The sequence below is a fragment of the Cinclus cinclus genome, chromosome 26, assembly GCF_963662255.1.
Source record: "Cinclus cinclus chromosome 26, bCinCin1.1, whole genome shotgun sequence".
Lineage (NCBI taxonomy): Eukaryota > Metazoa > Chordata > Aves > Passeriformes > Cinclidae > Cinclus > Cinclus cinclus.
Window position 1 is genome coordinate 6,104,827 of NC_085071.1, and position 16,415 is coordinate 6,121,241.

General features: G+C 51.6%; 2 protein-coding genes across 4 annotated transcripts; both read right to left on the bottom strand.

Moving 5' to 3' along the window:
• Positions 1–84: 84 nt before the first annotated feature.
• FUCA1 (alpha-L-fucosidase 1) lies at positions 85–4,724 on the bottom strand. The gene is made up of 8 exons (XM_062508857.1): positions 4,381–4,724; positions 3,334–3,468; positions 2,996–3,133; positions 2,278–2,383; positions 1,736–1,936; positions 1,398–1,588; positions 814–913; positions 85–249 (listed from the first exon to the last, which is right to left on the bottom strand). The coding sequence occupies exons 1-8, from the start codon at positions 4,722–4,724 to the stop codon at positions 109–111; spliced, it is 1,356 nt and encodes a 451-aa protein (XP_062364841.1). The 3' UTR covers positions 85–108.
• Positions 4,725–5,717: 993 nt separating this feature from the next.
• Positions 5,718–12,910, bottom strand: CNR2 (cannabinoid receptor 2). Of its 3 annotated transcripts, none has more exons than XM_062508858.1 (3): positions 12,610–12,910; positions 11,603–12,498; positions 5,718–7,409 (listed from the first exon to the last, which is right to left on the bottom strand). In XM_062508858.1, the coding sequence occupies exon 3, from the start codon at positions 7,341–7,343 to the stop codon at positions 6,294–6,296; it is 1,050 nt and encodes a 349-aa protein (XP_062364842.1). In that variant the 5' UTR covers positions 7,344–7,409; positions 11,603–12,498; positions 12,610–12,910; the 3' UTR covers positions 5,718–6,293. The 3 variants fall into 3 exon arrangements, with proteins under 3 accessions (XP_062364842.1, XP_062364843.1, XP_062364844.1); XM_062508859.1 differs by lacking the exon at positions 12,610–12,910 and having other exon boundaries at positions 11,603–12,033; positions 12,134–12,149; XM_062508860.1 differs by lacking the exons at positions 11,603–12,498; positions 12,610–12,910 and adding an exon at positions 11,389–11,427.
• Between the last annotated feature and the right edge of the window lie 3,505 nt (positions 12,911–16,415).

A 16,415-nucleotide genomic window follows, 5' to 3' on the forward strand; every position in this document is an offset into this window, starting at 1 on the left:
GGAGAGATTCTCTCAAGTGAGAAATGTATTCAGCATGAAACATAAAAATCCTCTTGGATTCAATCAAAAAGAAAGGCAGTGGAAGATGCTGTGTCCCCCACCACAGCATCACTTCACACCCTCCAGCTTCACGGCCCAGCCAGACTGAGGAGGGAGAGGAGATGGGAGCATGTAGGGCAGGGTTATGAGCATCCCTTTCCCTGGGTGGTTCTGCCACTCCAGAGTGCCACCAAACCCCAGCAGTGTCACCTGCAGAGGAAGGAAGGAAGGAAGGAAGGGGACACTCAGCTGGAGCTCAGCAGGCCCCCTGTGCACAGCCCAGCATTTCCCACAGGCCCTGCAGGTTCCCAGGTGTGGCTCACGTGGCACAGGGGGTGACACACGGGGTGTTCTGAGGCCACACCAGGCTCCAGTTTGTTGTTTGGGGTTGGTTTGTTGCTGATGCTTTGCCCCTGTTTGTTCAGAGCAAAGGACACTCGGCCATTTGCGTCACATTTACCACGAGCAGGGCACCTGAGCTCAATGTGGGCTGCAGGACAGCCACTCCTGCTCCCTGTGTGTTTGCCTCCCTCCCCTGCAACAACAGCATCAAAACACTCCAGGACAGGAATCCCGTCAGCCTGTCCTGGCAACTCCTGTCCCATGTTCCACGTGAGTCAAAATCTGGGGAACAGCTGGGATGCTGCAAGGAGCCCACAGCACACAAGCTCCCCACTCCCCCCAGCTCTAAATAAATCCAGGTTGGCCCTTCCCAGCCTACAAATGCCCCCAGATGGGCTCTCAGTGTGTGTTGTCTTGTTCCAAGTCCCTTACCTGTGTGCCTGGGGATGGAATGGGTGAGGACAGATGCAGGACACTGTCCCGAGGCCAGAGAAGAAAGATGGCAAAGACTACTGGTCCCTTGGAGGTGTACCTGAGGGAGCAGGAGGTCAGCAGGTGAAGGGCACCAGACACAAACCTGACCCTTCCAGACAGCACAAGAACACTGTCTTGCCTTCTGTCACCACACAGGGCTCATCTACTTTCCCTGACTCCAAAATTTATCACTTTGGACCCAACATCAGCCACTCAACTCTGGCTGATGAAACCCAAAGTCCATGTGTGCAAATGTTGTTGTCAGCCTGTCCTGGCCTCATCCTGATCCCTGCTCTACATTTCTGGGCTGAACACACTGGAGGAAATAAAAACAACTCCATTTTGTAGGCATTTCTGGCCAGGACCACTAAAACAGTCCTGACAGCCACATCATGGACATTTTTAAAATGAAGGGTTGGTTTTTTTTTCCTGCTGAAGAAAGATGGTTGAAATCCCAATGGCAACACTAGAGGGTATACCAAATTTAGGAAAAGATAAGAAATAAACATCAGCTCAGCTGGTCTGAGCAGCAGAATCCTTACCAGACCGTGTCTGTGGTGTTCTCCATCTGCACCCTCCAAGGCTGGGATTCATAAATGGCCTCCCCATTGGTCTCCAGCCACCTCCCAAGGGCCAGGAGTCTTTCTTGGAAGATGGGGACAATCACCCCTTCTTTTGTAGGTCCTACATTGAGGAGGTAGTTGCCACCCAAACTCACAGTCTGCACCAGCTCCTGTGGCAGATAAAGCAAGGTAACAAACTACATTATCTTCACCACAGACAACACAGAAACTGAGGGGTTCCATCCTCATCAGCTGCTCCAGAAGCCTCTAATTCCCAGCAATCCTCCCCCAGGCTATTCTGATTTCAGGTTTCTCACCTCAATCACACTCATTACATCCATCACCTCGGCGAGGCTCATGTTGCTGCGGTAGCCCCAGGAGAGCTTGTCCAGGGAGGAGCACATCTCCCACTTGTGGTCTGGCAGGGTGCCTGGCCTGTACTTGTCAGCACAGTTGTAGAAACCCCCATGGCGGCAGGAGCAGCCCCGACCCCAGCGATCGTTGACAACCACGGTGTCCTGGGAGAAGGGAAACAGCTCAGGGCACAGAACCTTTTGTTCTTGGGCAGTCACCCCCCTCAGGAAGCACCTAAAAATTCCCTGGGTGATGGAAACCCTTCTGAGAAGGCTGAATCCCTCCCTCTGCTCACTCAGGGAGGAGCTGAGGCAACAAAGCTCCAAGCCTGAGCCTCCCACAGGTATCCTGCTAAGGGCAGTGGAGCTTTCACAGCAGCACAGCCTTTATTCTTTTTGTCAGGGAATAAAACACATTTGGCAAATGGCAAGGATCTGGTTTGATCACACATCCCACCTTTTCCTGCCCTTCCACACCCACCCAATGCCACGAGGGGCAGCAGTACCTTGACAGGGCTGTCGTTATAGAGCCAGGCAAGGAAAGAGGTGGAATTCCAGTAGGAATCTGGAGCTTCCCAGTCTCCATCTGACCAAATCAGATCTGGTTTGTATCTGAGGGAGATAGATGTTGTTTCAAAATGGTTTATCTGCTCCTGCCACACTGTTTCTTGGGTATGGAGTTGTTTCACCTCCCTTTCCCACTGACTGACATCACCAGGAGGTTTTTGCTTTATCTTCTGCTTCACACAAAGCTCTAAGGGAGGTTCTTGCAGCAGCAAAGAACAAGGTGTTGATCCACAGCTCAAGAGAGGGTGCAGTTCTTCCAAAACCCCAGAATTTGGCACCTCAAAGGAGATTATGAGACATATTCTTGAGCTGACACAACGACCCACAAGCCCAAGCTTTGTATTTTTGTCAGCAAGGGGAAGCAAGGCAAGGATGCAAATTCACAGTGAAATCACTCTTCTATTCCACTAAATACTGAACAGTTTGTTCCACTTCCAGCCACCCTGCACAAAAGCAGGATTAAGGGAAATTGTTTTTGCAGGAAAAATTTGTCCCTGCCTTATTCTACAGATTAGACCTTCCACAGGGCAAAAGTGAACCCCTTTTCTAATTAACACAAAATCATTACTGGTTTAACATATTTCTCTTCTTTGCACCTTTCTCTACAGAAATTAAACCAGGAAATGCTGGTGATTCTGAGTGGATTGTGGCTCTTACTTTAAGACAAGGTCATAAAGTTCAGGCATTGTCTTCTTTAAAATGAAGCTCTGGGTCTTGAAGTCATTTTGTTTGTCAGCGAGGTAGAGAGGGTTAAACCACTCCATCAGGGAGTGATACAGTCCATAACGGAGGTTGCTGAAGGACAAAACACAGAGGGAGCAGTTACGCTTCAGTGGGGATTAGGAAGCAGTAGAAATTAAATTACTGGCATTATTATTTTTCATCATTTGCAAGCACTCCATTTTTCACACTGAGCTCAGGGGTTTTCTGCTCTTTGTCAAGCACAGCCAGGAGGATTCACTGCTCTGAAAGAAGAGATCTCTGGCAGGGCCTACCTCTCCCTGAGGGCTTCTCCCAGCTCTCCCACCAGGTCTCGGTGGGGCCCTGTATCCACAGAATTCCAGTTCCAGGACACTGGTGACCCCCAGTTGGTGAAGCCCTCGTGGTGCTTGGTGGTCAGGACCACGTATCTGAAAGGAGAAAAGGACATGGTTGGGATGGCAAAGGAGCAACTGAGATATTTCCCAGCCTCACTGCAAACCCACTGGATAACCACGCTCTGTCATTATCCTTTGAATTCAGAAGCAAATGCAAGAATAAGAGAGGCTTTTAGTGGATTTTAATGCTGGGAAAGAATGAACAGTCAATACTTAGGAAGGAGCAAGACCTGTCATCTCCTCAGCACTCTCAGGGACCTCCAGCACTGTTCAGGGACCCCCACTCCCACAGAGATCCCTGGACTTTCCCCTTCCATCCCCTCACAGAACCATGCATCCTCCTGGGAATAGCCCCATATGCTTCCCAAGCTTTTCCATCCCCTTGGGGACCTCCAGACCTCATTCCCTCTGGGCCTCCCAGACATGCTCTTCCATCTGCTCAGTGACCAGGGACCCCCACTGCCTCACAGATTGCCAGAAAGGGCTCCTCTATACCCTCAGGGACTCCCAAACCCATCATCCATCCCCTCAGGGACACCCCATTCCCTCAGGGACCCTTGGTCATGGCACTCATTCCCTTAGGGACACCCCATTCCCTCAGGGACCCTTGGTCATGGCACTCATCCCCTCAGGGACGTCCCATCCCCTCAGGGACCCTTGGTCATGGCACTCATTCCCTCAGGGACCCTTGGTCATGGCACTCATCCCCTCAGGGATGTCACATCCCCTCAGGGACCCCCAGCCATGGCACTCATCCCCTTAGGAACACCCCATTCCCTCAGGGACCCTTGGTCATGGCATTCATCCCCTCAAGGACGTCCCATCCCCTCAGGGACCCCCAGCCATGGCACTCATCCCCTCAGGGACCCCCAGCCATGGCACTCATCCCCTCAGGGACGCCCCATCCCCTCAGGTTCCCCAAGTCCGGCCATTGCCGGCGCTGACCTGGCCCCGGCCCGCTGGAAGAGCTGTGCCCACTGGCGGGGCTGGAAGTCGTGGGCGGTGAAGCGAGGCGCGAACTCTGCGTAGGTGGTGCCGGGCGGGAAGCGGCGGCGCACGAAGCGCTCGTAGGCGGCATCGTGCCGGCCCTGCCAGTGCCACCAGAACCACTCGGAGCCCCAGGCCGGCACGGAGAACACCCCCCAGTGCACGAACACCCCCACCTTGGCCCGGTCGAACCAGGCCGGCAGCGGCCGCGCGTCCAGGCTGGCCCAGTCCGGGCGGTACCGGGGCTCGGCCAGGCCCGGGCCCAGCGCGGCCGCCACCCAGAGCAGCGCCCGCGCCGCCATCTCCACGTGACGTCACCGCCGCCGCCGCGGCTCCCCCGGGGACCGCGGGTTCGAGGCTGCGGTCCGACCCCTGCAGCGCCCGCGGCGCGTTCAGCCACAGCAATCCACGGTGTTTGTTCCCACTACATCACAAATCACAGCTCCAGCTCCCCACAAGGCTGCCCTGACCCCACTGAGCCACCAGCACTAATTAAATCACGGCTTGTTTGGGGCATTGCCATTATCCTCCAGGAACAGGATCAGCCTCCGGAGCACGATCACGAATATCCCGAGCTGGAAGGGATGAAGGATCATCCAGTCCCATCCCCGGCCCTGCCCAGGCACCCCAACAATCCCACCCTGGGCATCCCTGAGAGCGGTGTCCAAACCCTCCTGGAGCTCTGGCAGCCTTGGGGCTGTGCCCATTTCCCTGGGGAGCCTGGGCAGTGCCCAGCACTTTAGGGAAGAACCTTTCCCTAAATCCAACCTAAACCCACCCAGACACATCTCCAGCTGTTTCCTGGGATCCTGTCCATGGTAACAGAGATTGGAGCTGTCCTTTCAATGCCCTGAAGACTTTGGTAAGTCTCCCTTCAGTGCCCCCTTCTCCAGACCCTCCTCTGCAGCCAAGACAGGCCTGGGCAGGGCTCCCGAACCCTCTCGGGGGCTGGGTTCATCCTCTGGGACACAGGGCAGAGTGCAAGGGCCTCGTGGCCATGCCCCAGCCAGGCTCATCCCTGTTGGAAGCATTTTAGGAGCTGGCAGGAGCCCAGCTGCTCCAGGTCACTGGTGAAGGGCCCTGTACCACTTAATTGTCCATTTAGCTAAAAGTGTTGCTCTTGCATAGTTTGCAAAAAAACAAACTCAATCAAGTTCCTCATGGTCAAAGTATTTGCCCCAGTTTGGGCTTCAACTTGTCACCTGGAGGACTTTGTGCACTAGGAGTGAAAAAGAAGATAAACCTGGAAAATGGCTTATATGTTTAATCACATAACATCCAACAAACACGTGCATGGTTAGGTCAGTTCTCCTGAAACCTGCTGGAAGAAATGTGCTGCCTGCAAGGTCCAGTCTGTCCCAGCTCTGGCCAAGTCCTTAAGCCACAGTGAGAATGTTCCACTGAGGTTGGAAAAGCCCAGACCATCAAGTCCAGGCTGTGCCCAGTCCCCACTTTGTCACCAGCCCAGAGCACCGAGTGCCACATCCAGGTGATACCAGCAGGAATGGGGATTCCAATCCTCCCTGGGCAGCGCCTTCCAAAGCCTGACCACCTTTTCCATGAAGAAATTCCTGCTGATGTCCAACCTGAACCTCCCTTGGTGGGAGATTATCACAGAATCATGGAATATCCTGAGCTGGAAGGGACACCTCAAGGATCATCCAGCCCAACTCCTGGCCCTGCACAGGACACCCCAACAATCCCAACCCATGCCTGAGAGCAAAGTCTGTGCACTTTATGTCCCAGCATTGAAGGGTGACACCAGCAGGAGCTGTCTCTATATCAGAGCTGATCCCTCAAATTGCATCAGAAGAGAAAAGTGATCCAGACTTCCTTCCAGCTGAGGGTGTGGATCTCCCCCAGGTGCCTCCCTACATTGCGTGTGTGTCCTCACACACAGTCTCTATCATGGAGGACTTGTGGGTGCTCTCTGCTTCTGGGCTCTCCTCAGTGACCTTCAGCTGCCTCCTGAAGTTGGAGAACACCCTCCTCAGGGAGGAGAACAGCTCCTTGCTCCTCAGGGCGTAAATGATGGGGTTGACCATGGAGTTGAGCAGGCAGAGAGTGCTGCAGAAAGCGAACACCTTGCGCAGGTGGTCGCTCAGCCTGGCGAAGATGCTGTAGATCATGAGCACGAGCACGGGGGACCAGCAGATCATGAGGACAGCCAGCACCATGACCAGGGTTTTGGCCAGCATCACATCCATCCTCATGTGGGTGTTTTGCTTCCCTACCTGTGCCTGGTGCTTCTCCATGTAGGCCACGTGCTGGCGAGCCCTCCAGAGCACGTGGGCGTAGGCGTAGATGATGCAGCCCAGCAGGACCATGACAAAGCAGACCCAGCCTGACTGGTAATTGTCATCCACAAAGGGGAACAGCTCGGAGCAGACAGAATCCAGCACGCAGCAGTTCCAGCCCAACAGGGGCAGGCAAGCAATGGTGGCACAGGTCACCCAGAGCACGGCCAGGGCTGTCCAGGCTCTTTTCCTGGTCATCAGGAGCTTGTATTCCGAGGGTCGGCTGATGGAGATGTAGCGGTCCAGGGCTGTGAGCAGCAGGCTGCTGAGGGAAGCAGAGAAGGATGTGTTCACCCCTCCCAGCTGCAGCAGGAACACCTCCTTGGAGAAACCAGACTTGTTGAACACGTGGAAGTTCACAAAGCTGCAGACAAAGATGATGCTGGCCAGGATGTCAGCCAGGGCCAGGCTGCCGATGAAGAGGTAGGAAGGCTTTTTCCTGATCCCAGGGGAAGATAAAATCAAGTAAAGCACCAAGGAGTTCTCAAAAACACACATTGTCCCAAAGAGGCCACACAGAATGCCAATGCTAATCTTCTGTGCCTGTGTGCTGAGCACCATGAAGCACTCCATGGTGTTCCCACTGCACTTGGAGGCATTTGCAGGTACCCTGCAAGTATCCATGATGGTTATCTGGAGCTGGGACCTCACAGAGAGCCTTCTGCTTCCTTCTGCACTTCTTCGGATGCTCTGAAAAAGGTGGAGGTGAAGAGGACTTAAGCAATAAATTCAACCCAAGCACTTCCCCCTCTTTAGAGGGAAGCAAGTAAAATGAAATCAGCCCACAGAGAGCTGCTTTCAGGTCCACGGCCCAAACACTGGAGCCAGCTTCCATGCTTTCCCAGCAGAGCTCCAGGCTTTGTCCCACTGGTGGTTTGGCTAAGACCCACTTCCCACAGCCGAGGACACCCTGGCTGTACCACCTCAGTCTCCTAGGTTGGTTCCTCACCACAAGAGGGAAGCAGCAACGCTGAGAATCCTGAGCCAGCTCTTACCACTCCTCCAGGATTCACTGCTCAGGGCCAAGCAGCACTGGAGGGGAGTGCTGATGGGGACACTGCCATGGGCAGAGACAGGCCCTGCAGAACAGCCTGTCCCACTGCAGCTGCCCTGGGAGATGGCTTGGATGGAGAAGGATGGGAGGTATTGCCCTACTAGAGACTCGGTGCAGCTCATCTGGGAATACAAAGTGCACTCTGAAGGATTTATTCCTCACCAAATCTGTTTTAACATATAAAACAACATTGCCCATTACAGCTTTACAAAGTTCACTGCAGTTGTTTCCTCCTCCATCTTCCATGTGGCACAGTCGGAGTGATTACTAGGTATTATTAGAGATTAATTGGAGATTAATATTGGAATACAGGTTGGACATACAAGTGGGTACATACAGGACTGAGACCACCTGAACCTAAGAATCCCTGTCCATACCCAGGCTTTGATTAATTTTATCAATACTTTTAGCATCAGCAGAGGTGTGATGGATGGAAATGCATGATTTTACACAGGGCAGATACTGAGCTACTCAATGTATTCTGCAACAAAAGATGGGTTTTTCTCTGCAGCTCAATGCATTTAACCCCCTTCATCTTCATAACTTGTCCTTCAGGTGTTACTTTCTCCCATTCTTCTGTGGATTGCACTGGTGTTTAAACCAAGCTGTGCTGCTTTGGATTTCAGGGAACAAGGTCATCCTGGGTTAGACAGCAGCTGTGGGATACCCCAAACCTGCCTGAATTACTGCAAAATGTTGTGCCCAAGCCCATGGAACAGGATCCCCGCTTCCCAAAAGCTTCCAAGATCCCTCATCCAGGTAATGGGATCCTGAGTTCCCTCTGCTGGAGAGGAGAGCACGGAGCTGAGAGTGTTCCCTTTCCCCCAGAACAAACAAGTCACTGTCCCTCCCTGCCCTTGGCTCTCTTGTGAAAGAGGAAATGTCCCAAACACGCGAGCCACAGCCAGGCTGTGTGACAGCCACAGAGCAGTGCCAGGGCTGCTAACACCTGTACCCCTGCCTCTGTGGTTCCTCTGCCTGCTGTGTGAAACTCAGCTGCTGGTGGAGGGGACAACAAACTCTGTCCATGACATCTCAGCAGTGACTCAAGTTTTATAACTAGTATTTCCTTCCCCACTGATTTCCCCCAACACTCATCACTCTTCCTGTGTTTCAAGAGTTGCAAAATACGCTCAGTGACTCGAGAGGCTGCCTGGGAGCTGACAGAGAAGAGCTCCAGCCCCACATTTTACTCCTGAGCCTGTCAGGGCTGGGACATCAGTGACCGCAGGGAGTTCAGTGCATGTTACAGGCAGAGCAGGGCAATCCTGATGAGGATTTCTTGGCATTGCAGACTGGAGGAGTCCTGGATTTGGAGCTGATGTGTGGCTGAGTGTTGCAGCAAACTGCCCTCCTCTTACATCAGGCTCCTGCATGGGGCAACAACACAGGAGCAGGATATTGCCCTCGGATCTCAGCGCTCTCATTTCCTGCAGCCCTTCACAGGAACACCACACAGGCAGCAGGAATTACCAACTGCTGTTATTAAACCTGACAACATCCCTCCCTCTGGAGAGAGATGGATTTAGCAGACAGATGGACTTTTCATATAGCAGGACTCACCAGGGACCACTGGAGCAGCAACTGCCTCAAGTCTCCAAACCTCCCCAGCATCCAAACCAAGACATCTCTTCATTAAGCATCACCTTGGCATCCATTATCTGCAGCCAGCATTCCCAGGACCATCGTAAATCCTCAAACTAGCAGTTGTGCAATATCCAACTAACATCTTTAGGAGCCTGGAAACCACTGAACACCAGGCAAGGGAGTGAAGGCAGCAAAATGCCATCCCTGATGTTATGTTGCTTGGGGAGAGAATCTGCTTATAATGTTAAAATAACTCCTGTGCAGCCTGTCCTGGCTCAGCTCTCTCCACTAAATTGAAAAAAAAACTCAGGTTCAAAGTCCTGTGCTGGACTCACAGCAATTAGCCAGCCCCAGTCTTCCTCTCCCACATCTGTTCTGCCTCAGGCTGAATGACAAGGACAGATCTCTTTGCTCCCCCAGACCCTCCTTGCAGCTCCTGTGTCCATGAGGGAAAGCACAGGGCTTTGCTCCAGCAAAGGGTCTCTTCTGCATGAGCATGAAAACACAGGCAGTGCCAAGAGCTCCTCTACTTCCACTTCCTTTCCTTCTTCTTTTTTTTTTTTTTAATTTTGCTTTTTTGGCCACAAAGCTGTTTTTTCCTGCCCAGGGGACATTTTCCTCTTGTCAGGTGGGCCCCTGGATTAGTCTGTCCGTGGCCTCTGCTCCCTGCCTAGCTTAGCTCCTGGGTAAAGTGCCAGCCCATATCTGGCTCCTGGGGGAGAGCTGACCTGCAGCATCCTCCATGGGGCAAGTCCCACTTCCAGGGTGGAAACCCCCTTTCCCAGAGCAGCATCTCCACCTCCCTGGGAATTCCAGCCCCAGGCATGGCTGTGCACGTCCCCACACCCAGCCTGGCAAGCCCAGGGAGTCAGAGCCCCATGGGCTGACAGCTCAGCTCAACAAGAAAGAGCCAAGTGGCTTCTGGCCCTCCTTTAGATCCAGGGGCAGTGGCACAGAGGGACTGGTTCCCTGGAAGTGCAGCAGTAGAGCTGAGATTCCCTGGGTTTCTGCACAGGATTAACTCTCTGATCACAGCACAGCATCTCCTGCCAGCAGGAAGGCCCAGGGTAGGGAATATTTTACCAAAATAACGTGTCCTTGCAATAGACAACCCCCCCCCCAGCAACAAGAGCAGAGCCCCAGGAAACAACACAATGAATGAATGAGGAATGAGTTATTAGGAACAGAATCCAGATAAGATAATTGGGAATGCAACATATTCCTGAAAAAGCCTCAATGATTGCAAAGTGCCCAGAGCAGCAGAAAAACCTCCCCACCCATTAGATCTGCTGTGAGCCCACTCACTCCAGCCCAATAACTCCAACTGGCTTCGGGGGAAATTAAATTTACAAATGAAAAAGCCCTTTTCCTTCTCAGTGCCTCGCTGCAACTGATTCCAGCTGTCGGGCTCGCGGTGCCTCGCACGCAGCAGCACCATTCCTGCTTCCACTTGGGATGGCTTCTGCATTCACAGAGCCATCACAGCATCCTGCTGATCAAAAAGTTACATACCAGTTGCTTAGATAATGTAAAATTAAATTTTCCTGCTGCAATCAGCCAGTGCATTGTGCCTGCAGTGCTCTGAAAGCGCTGCTCTTCAATATTTCATGTTCAGAATATCTGAGAGTTTTGAGCTTTACAGTATAATAAAATGTCTTAAATTATTACCTACAATGAACAAGTGCAGTGATTTATGCAAAAATTGTCACTAATGCTTGCAAATTTCATTTGCTGAAAAAGCAAAGTATCTTTTACTTTGCAAACATTTTAGTTTAGATGTGATTTCTTGGTTTAGTTGCAGAAGTTTTTCCATCATTTTGGAATTAACTTAGACACTTCCAGGGATGGGGCAGCTACAGCTGCTCTGGGCAACCTGTGCCAGGACCTCCCCACCCTCACAAAGAAGAATTTCTTGGAACCCATTCCCCTTTGTCCTGTCACTCCAATTCCCGATGAACTGATACAACATCAACAATTCCCAAAATCAGCTGTAAAAAGTCAATCTGCAGCCTGCTATGAAGCACTTACCTTTCACCTTCTCCTTAAGAAAGAATCCATCCTAAAAAACAATTTCCCACCCTCAGTTACACATTGCCTTGCAGTTATCCTGAACAGCTGACAGTTAATCCCAGCAATCTGCCTGTGCAGCAGAGTCTCCCCAGCCTGCAGCACCGAGGGCTGATGTGAGAAAAAGGACCCAGGGCTGCAGGATGCTGTGGGTCAGCAACCACAAACAACTCACCTCCCTGCAGATGCTCTGGGGGTTCCCATCCCTCCAGCTCTCAGGGCAGTCACTGCAGCTGTGGGCAGTGTCTGCTTCCCTCTCTTCTCACGGCACTTCTGGTTTCATCTGGGTTCGTTGAACCATTCTGATTTATTCTCCTGGGTTGGAAATCCATCAGTATGAATCCTTCCTCTGCTTCCCTGCTCTCTGTCACATTCTTTTGGAGAATGTGTGTTGGGTTTTCTTTTCCTTCCCCACTTCTCCTCTGGGTGTTGTGTTCTGCTGCCTGCTCGTGCCATATCTACAATCACCCAAACCCTCCAGCTCGCTGAAATAATCCTTCCAGTCCCTCTCATTTCTCCATGTAACTGCAGAGTTTGAGGCACGAGGCATTCAGGTTCTCCTCCCGATTTCTCTGGGAACATGGAAGAGTATGGGGAGGAAGAAAACTAGGAAGCAGATGTTAAAAAATCTGGATGTACCCGATTGTATGCAGGTCTAAGGGCAAGCTCAGAAATCTGCTGTCTGTGCCTGCAGCACAAACCTCACCTGTGTTCCCGGATTTCTCTGGACAGAATCAGCTCATGCCAGAGGAACAAGGTGATTTTCTCTCTGCAAGTGGAAGGGAAATGGCTTAAGGTCTTCAATTACACCGTACCTGTGGTCAGGAAGGACTAGGGGCTGCAGAGGCTGTGGTCGCTGCTGTACCTGTTCTCATCCATCCTTCCTCCAGGAGCCACTTCCCCCCCAGCAGCTGCCCGGGGCTGGGTTGTGCTGGTGCCGCTGGAAAGCAGGGACAGCTGCCGGGTGACACAGGGACAATATCACCGCGGCACTGGGGAAAGTTCGCCCAAATCCCAAAGGAATTGGCCGCATTGTGGTGGATATAGACCACACAAGCTGTAGTGGGGAGCCTTGGAAGCGAAGGGAAATGATCCTTAGCCCTTGGATGCACCTCTCCCAGCTCTGCCAGCCCCAGAGCCACCCCACAGCCCCATCCCAGCACCAGCAATTCGATTCTCCACCTGCGAACTCAACTTTCCCTCCTGCTGGGATCTCAGTTCCCTCATTCGGTGGAAGCACGAGCGGTTCCACCCCGTCCTCTCCAAATCTTGCTTTGCCTCCTTCCCCTTTGGCACCGTTTGGAGGCTCAGGGGTTTCGCAGCAGCCGCCGGAGGTCAGCGGTGCTCGGCTGCCCTCTCCAGGGAAACCCGGGCAGCGATCGGGGAAAGCTTGAGAAAGAGGCAGAACTGGGAACTCGGCGCTTCCTCCTGGTCCCCGGCCGGGTAAAGGGGGTTCCCTGGCTCTGCAGGAACCTGTCGGAGGCTTTCGGGGCTGGGCGGGTCTGGGACCCCCTCTCTGGAAACCACAAAAACGATGAGAGGCATCACGGGCTGTGCTGTAAGCACAAGAGATGATGGGTTGTCAGCTGTGTCTCATGAAATAATTCTTCCATTCCCGTTCCCAGGAAGTGAGAAATTTGCAGGAACAGGTACGAGACTGTAAAGAGCAGGTGAGAAACAGAAAGATTATACTGGTCCTGAGTTCCAACAGCAGCACCCGGCCCCAAATTATTCCCTGCTCTGAAAATGCTTCACATCCAGCAGCATCCTGTGAAATATGGACCCAAGTCTCCTCTGTCTGCAGAGGGAACTGTTGTGTCACAGGAATGTGTGTTATAGAAAAAAAATATTATTATTGCAGCATGGTTAGAAGCTTTTGATTTGACTCTGATTTGTAGCAAAAATTCTCCTGCCAGACTAAAGGAAAACCATTACAGCTGATTCCTGTAATGTAAAGGCTTTTTGGTCAGCTTGGATTTTTCCCCCTGGCATCAACTGTAGGTAATCCAGCCTGGAATAACCCTTCTTTGGGAACAGCCCCATACCCAGGGTCGAAGAAATGCTGTGCAGGCAGTGGTGGTTCTGTCTGCAGAGCAGAGTGAAGAGCCCTGGGACACAGAGCATGTGATGGGACACTCGGACACCAGCCCCTGCAGGAAGGGTGTCTGTGCTCTGTGGAAGGACAGGGATTTGTTCCTCTTCCTCTGACTGTTGTGTTTGCTGGGGCTGAGTCTGAAAACTGGGTGGAGCAGATGGGACTGAGGGTGGGGGCACTGCTCACCTTGATAAGGTGTGACTCTCTGCTGCACTCGTAGAGAAAATGCTCAGAAACTCCCCCCCAGATTTACTGCCGTGTCTAACACAGCTCCTGAGAGCAAACAGGGCTTGTCCGAGGGATTCTCCCGTACAGAAACACCTCTGCCGCTCTTGTGGAGGGTTCAGGTGAAAATGTTTTCCCTGTTGATAGGATGTGAACCAGGCATATTGATTTAAACGGGCTGAAGGTTCCTGCAGGGTTCTGTGACTCAGAGCCGGTGTGGGTTCTCACGGGGAGCTGCTGAGGCAGAAAACAGGCTGTGACTCGGGAGCCGTGCCTGCATGTGTTTGTTTTCCAGAGTGGGGCTGTCAGCGGTGACAAAGCTGCTTCAGCACAAGCCTTTTAACCCCCCCAGGCTCGGGGTTTGGATAACTGATCTGTCGGTGTCCGGGGCGGTTGAACTCCTAGTGCTGTTTGCTGGGTGCTGTGCACACCCACACTCAGCAATGCACAATGCAGTGGCGGATGTGAACTCACACTCATGAGCTCCAGCCGTGCAGAGGAGGGAATTCTGTGTTCTGGAGCTGATGTAACTCAGGTACTGGTGGACACCAACTTAATTCATGTCTAAAGCTTATGTCAATGTACTTATAAGGAGGTCTAAGCAATTAAAATGTGTAGTTTTATTGTATTGCTTGGCTTCTTGAGACTCTTCTCTGTTCACTCTGCAGAGGTTCAAATGTCTGCTTAGTTCCTTTAGGTCACTGCTGTGAATACCCTGAGCTTTATTTGATGAACACAAGTTCTCTGCCAGGTAGAGAAGGATATTCTAAACATTACTGTATAGCCAGTGCTTTCATAGAGATTTTAAAGAAAACACAAGCTCGCACGTTTCCCTCATGAGGAAACTTAGATTAACAATCTGGTTACTGTTTGGCTCAGGTGGAAACATGCAACGACTTTCAAGTGTGTCGTGGGGCTCTTGGAGCCACAAAAAGTAAACATCTTGGGTTTACTGAAAGTCACCCACTGCCGGAAACTCGTCACTGTGAAATAAAACTGGGGCAATGGTTCACAGTTGATTTAGCAAATGAGTCATCCGTGCTGCAGATTTCCTGCAGCATCTAGGCTGAGCAGCTCCACTGAAACACTCGGGCAGGAGCATGTGTGCTGAAATCCATCTCAGCCACAGTTGGAAACATCTTAATTTGGGGCTAATGAAGCTCTGGAGGCTTTGTCTTCACTGGGACTTGCTGGTTGTGTGGCAGTGCCAGCACAGACAGAGCTGCTTCCCTGGGCTGGATTAATGTTTGCTGTGAGAGGGAGCGGAGGTGTTGAGTGAAAATTAAAGGTGGCTGGGGAAATCCTTGAGGTGCTGTCACCATGGTGGGGAGCTGAGAAGGATTTGGGTAACGCAGCTCTCTGGGAACATGAGGGAAGCTGGGATTTATTGCAGTCATCTTTGGACTGCCTGGAGGAAGTGGAATAATCCAGACAGAGCAGAAACTTGCACAACAGAAAACTGCTGTCCATGCTGTGTACAGGGTATGTCGTGGAGCTGAGGTCACCACGTGGCACAGCACGGTGGCTTTGGAAACACTGTCCTGCTCCAACAGTGTTCTGGTGCTCTGCCTCTGGAACTGGGCTTGTAGCACCTGGAGGGCTGCAGGATGTGAAGGGTGGGCACAGCATTATCCTGGAGGCAGGTAAAATAACTGAGGTTGATGTAGTGTCACAGGCTTAGGAGTCACAGATGTTACACTGAGACCTTTGAAAAGGAAGACTGTTTAAAAATCATGATTTGAAGCAGTGAAGTAGCTCCTGTTGAAGGAATCGTGGGTGGTGATGATAAAGGATTGGGACAGAACCTCAGGATTCAGTCTGTGCTGTGTCTTCAGGTTGGAAGACAGGAGCTCAAGTGCTTCTGTCTGTGTTGTGGTTACCACAGCTCTGGGAAAATCTCCTTTCCTTCCACTGCAGGAAAGGAAACCAGCCCAGGGCTCCAACAGCTGAAGAGTGAAACACAGAACTTTGCAAGCTGGACTCTGTGGTGTTTGGGGTACTTGCCTCTTTGATTTAAAAAATACTCTCGTGTTCCTGCTCGGCCTCCCAATGATTCAGTTTGTTTCAGTGGAACAGTTGCTGCTCAAATACAGGAATGGCTTCTCACTGACATTTCCTGCTCCCCCAGGCGAAATGTGTCAGCCTGACCCCAAAACCAGCTCTGAAAGACAAGATGTTTCTTTAATTATCTCAAAGATAGTGGGGACAAACAGCCAGACCTTGTGTCATCCTTGATCTGACTTGAAAAGTACAGGCTGTTGTGCTCCCCAGACAAGAGAACAGAACATTTGCAGCCTGCAAAATGCTGTTTCTTAATCCCACTGACATGTCCTGGCTTGAAAACATCCACACGCTGTGGTGAGACTGCATTTTAGCAGAAATAAACGCACTAGAGATAGAAACAAAGCAAAAATCTGCTGATGTGCATTATAGGAGAGTTGTTTATTAATGAGTGGAATTTCAAGGCTTACAGCAGATACTGTTGTCTTCCATCCAAAGACAAAAAAAAGCTGCTATAACGACCTCAGCTGTAACATTGTGCCAAGAAATCCAAAGCAAAGGGAGGCAACCTGATTAATTTCAGCTTGCTTTGAGCAAACATACAATAAAGAACAGGAACAAAAGTCTGGGCTTGGGTATGTCAACACATCTTGTGTATTAAAATATA

What these genes read in the sequence shown, in the direction of transcription:
- FUCA1 (XM_062508857.1), bottom strand. Translation starts at nt 4,724, where the DNA reads ATGGCGGCGCGGGCGCTGCTCTGGGTGGCGGCCGCGCTGGGCCCGGGC. An exon ending in CTTTATGACCTTGTCTTAAA is followed by an intron (nt 2,384 to 2,995) that starts GTAAGAGCCACA and finishes TATCTCCCTCAG; the next exon opens with ATACAAACCAGATCTGATTT. An exon ending in TTCCATCCCCAGGCACACAG is followed by an intron (nt 250 to 813) that starts GTAAGGGACTTG and finishes CTTCCTCTGCAG; the next exon opens with GTGACACTGCTGGGGTTTGG.
- CNR2 (XM_062508858.1), bottom strand. Translation starts at nt 7,343, where the DNA reads ATGGATACTTGCAGGGTACCTGCAAATGCCTCCAAGTGCAGTGGGAAC.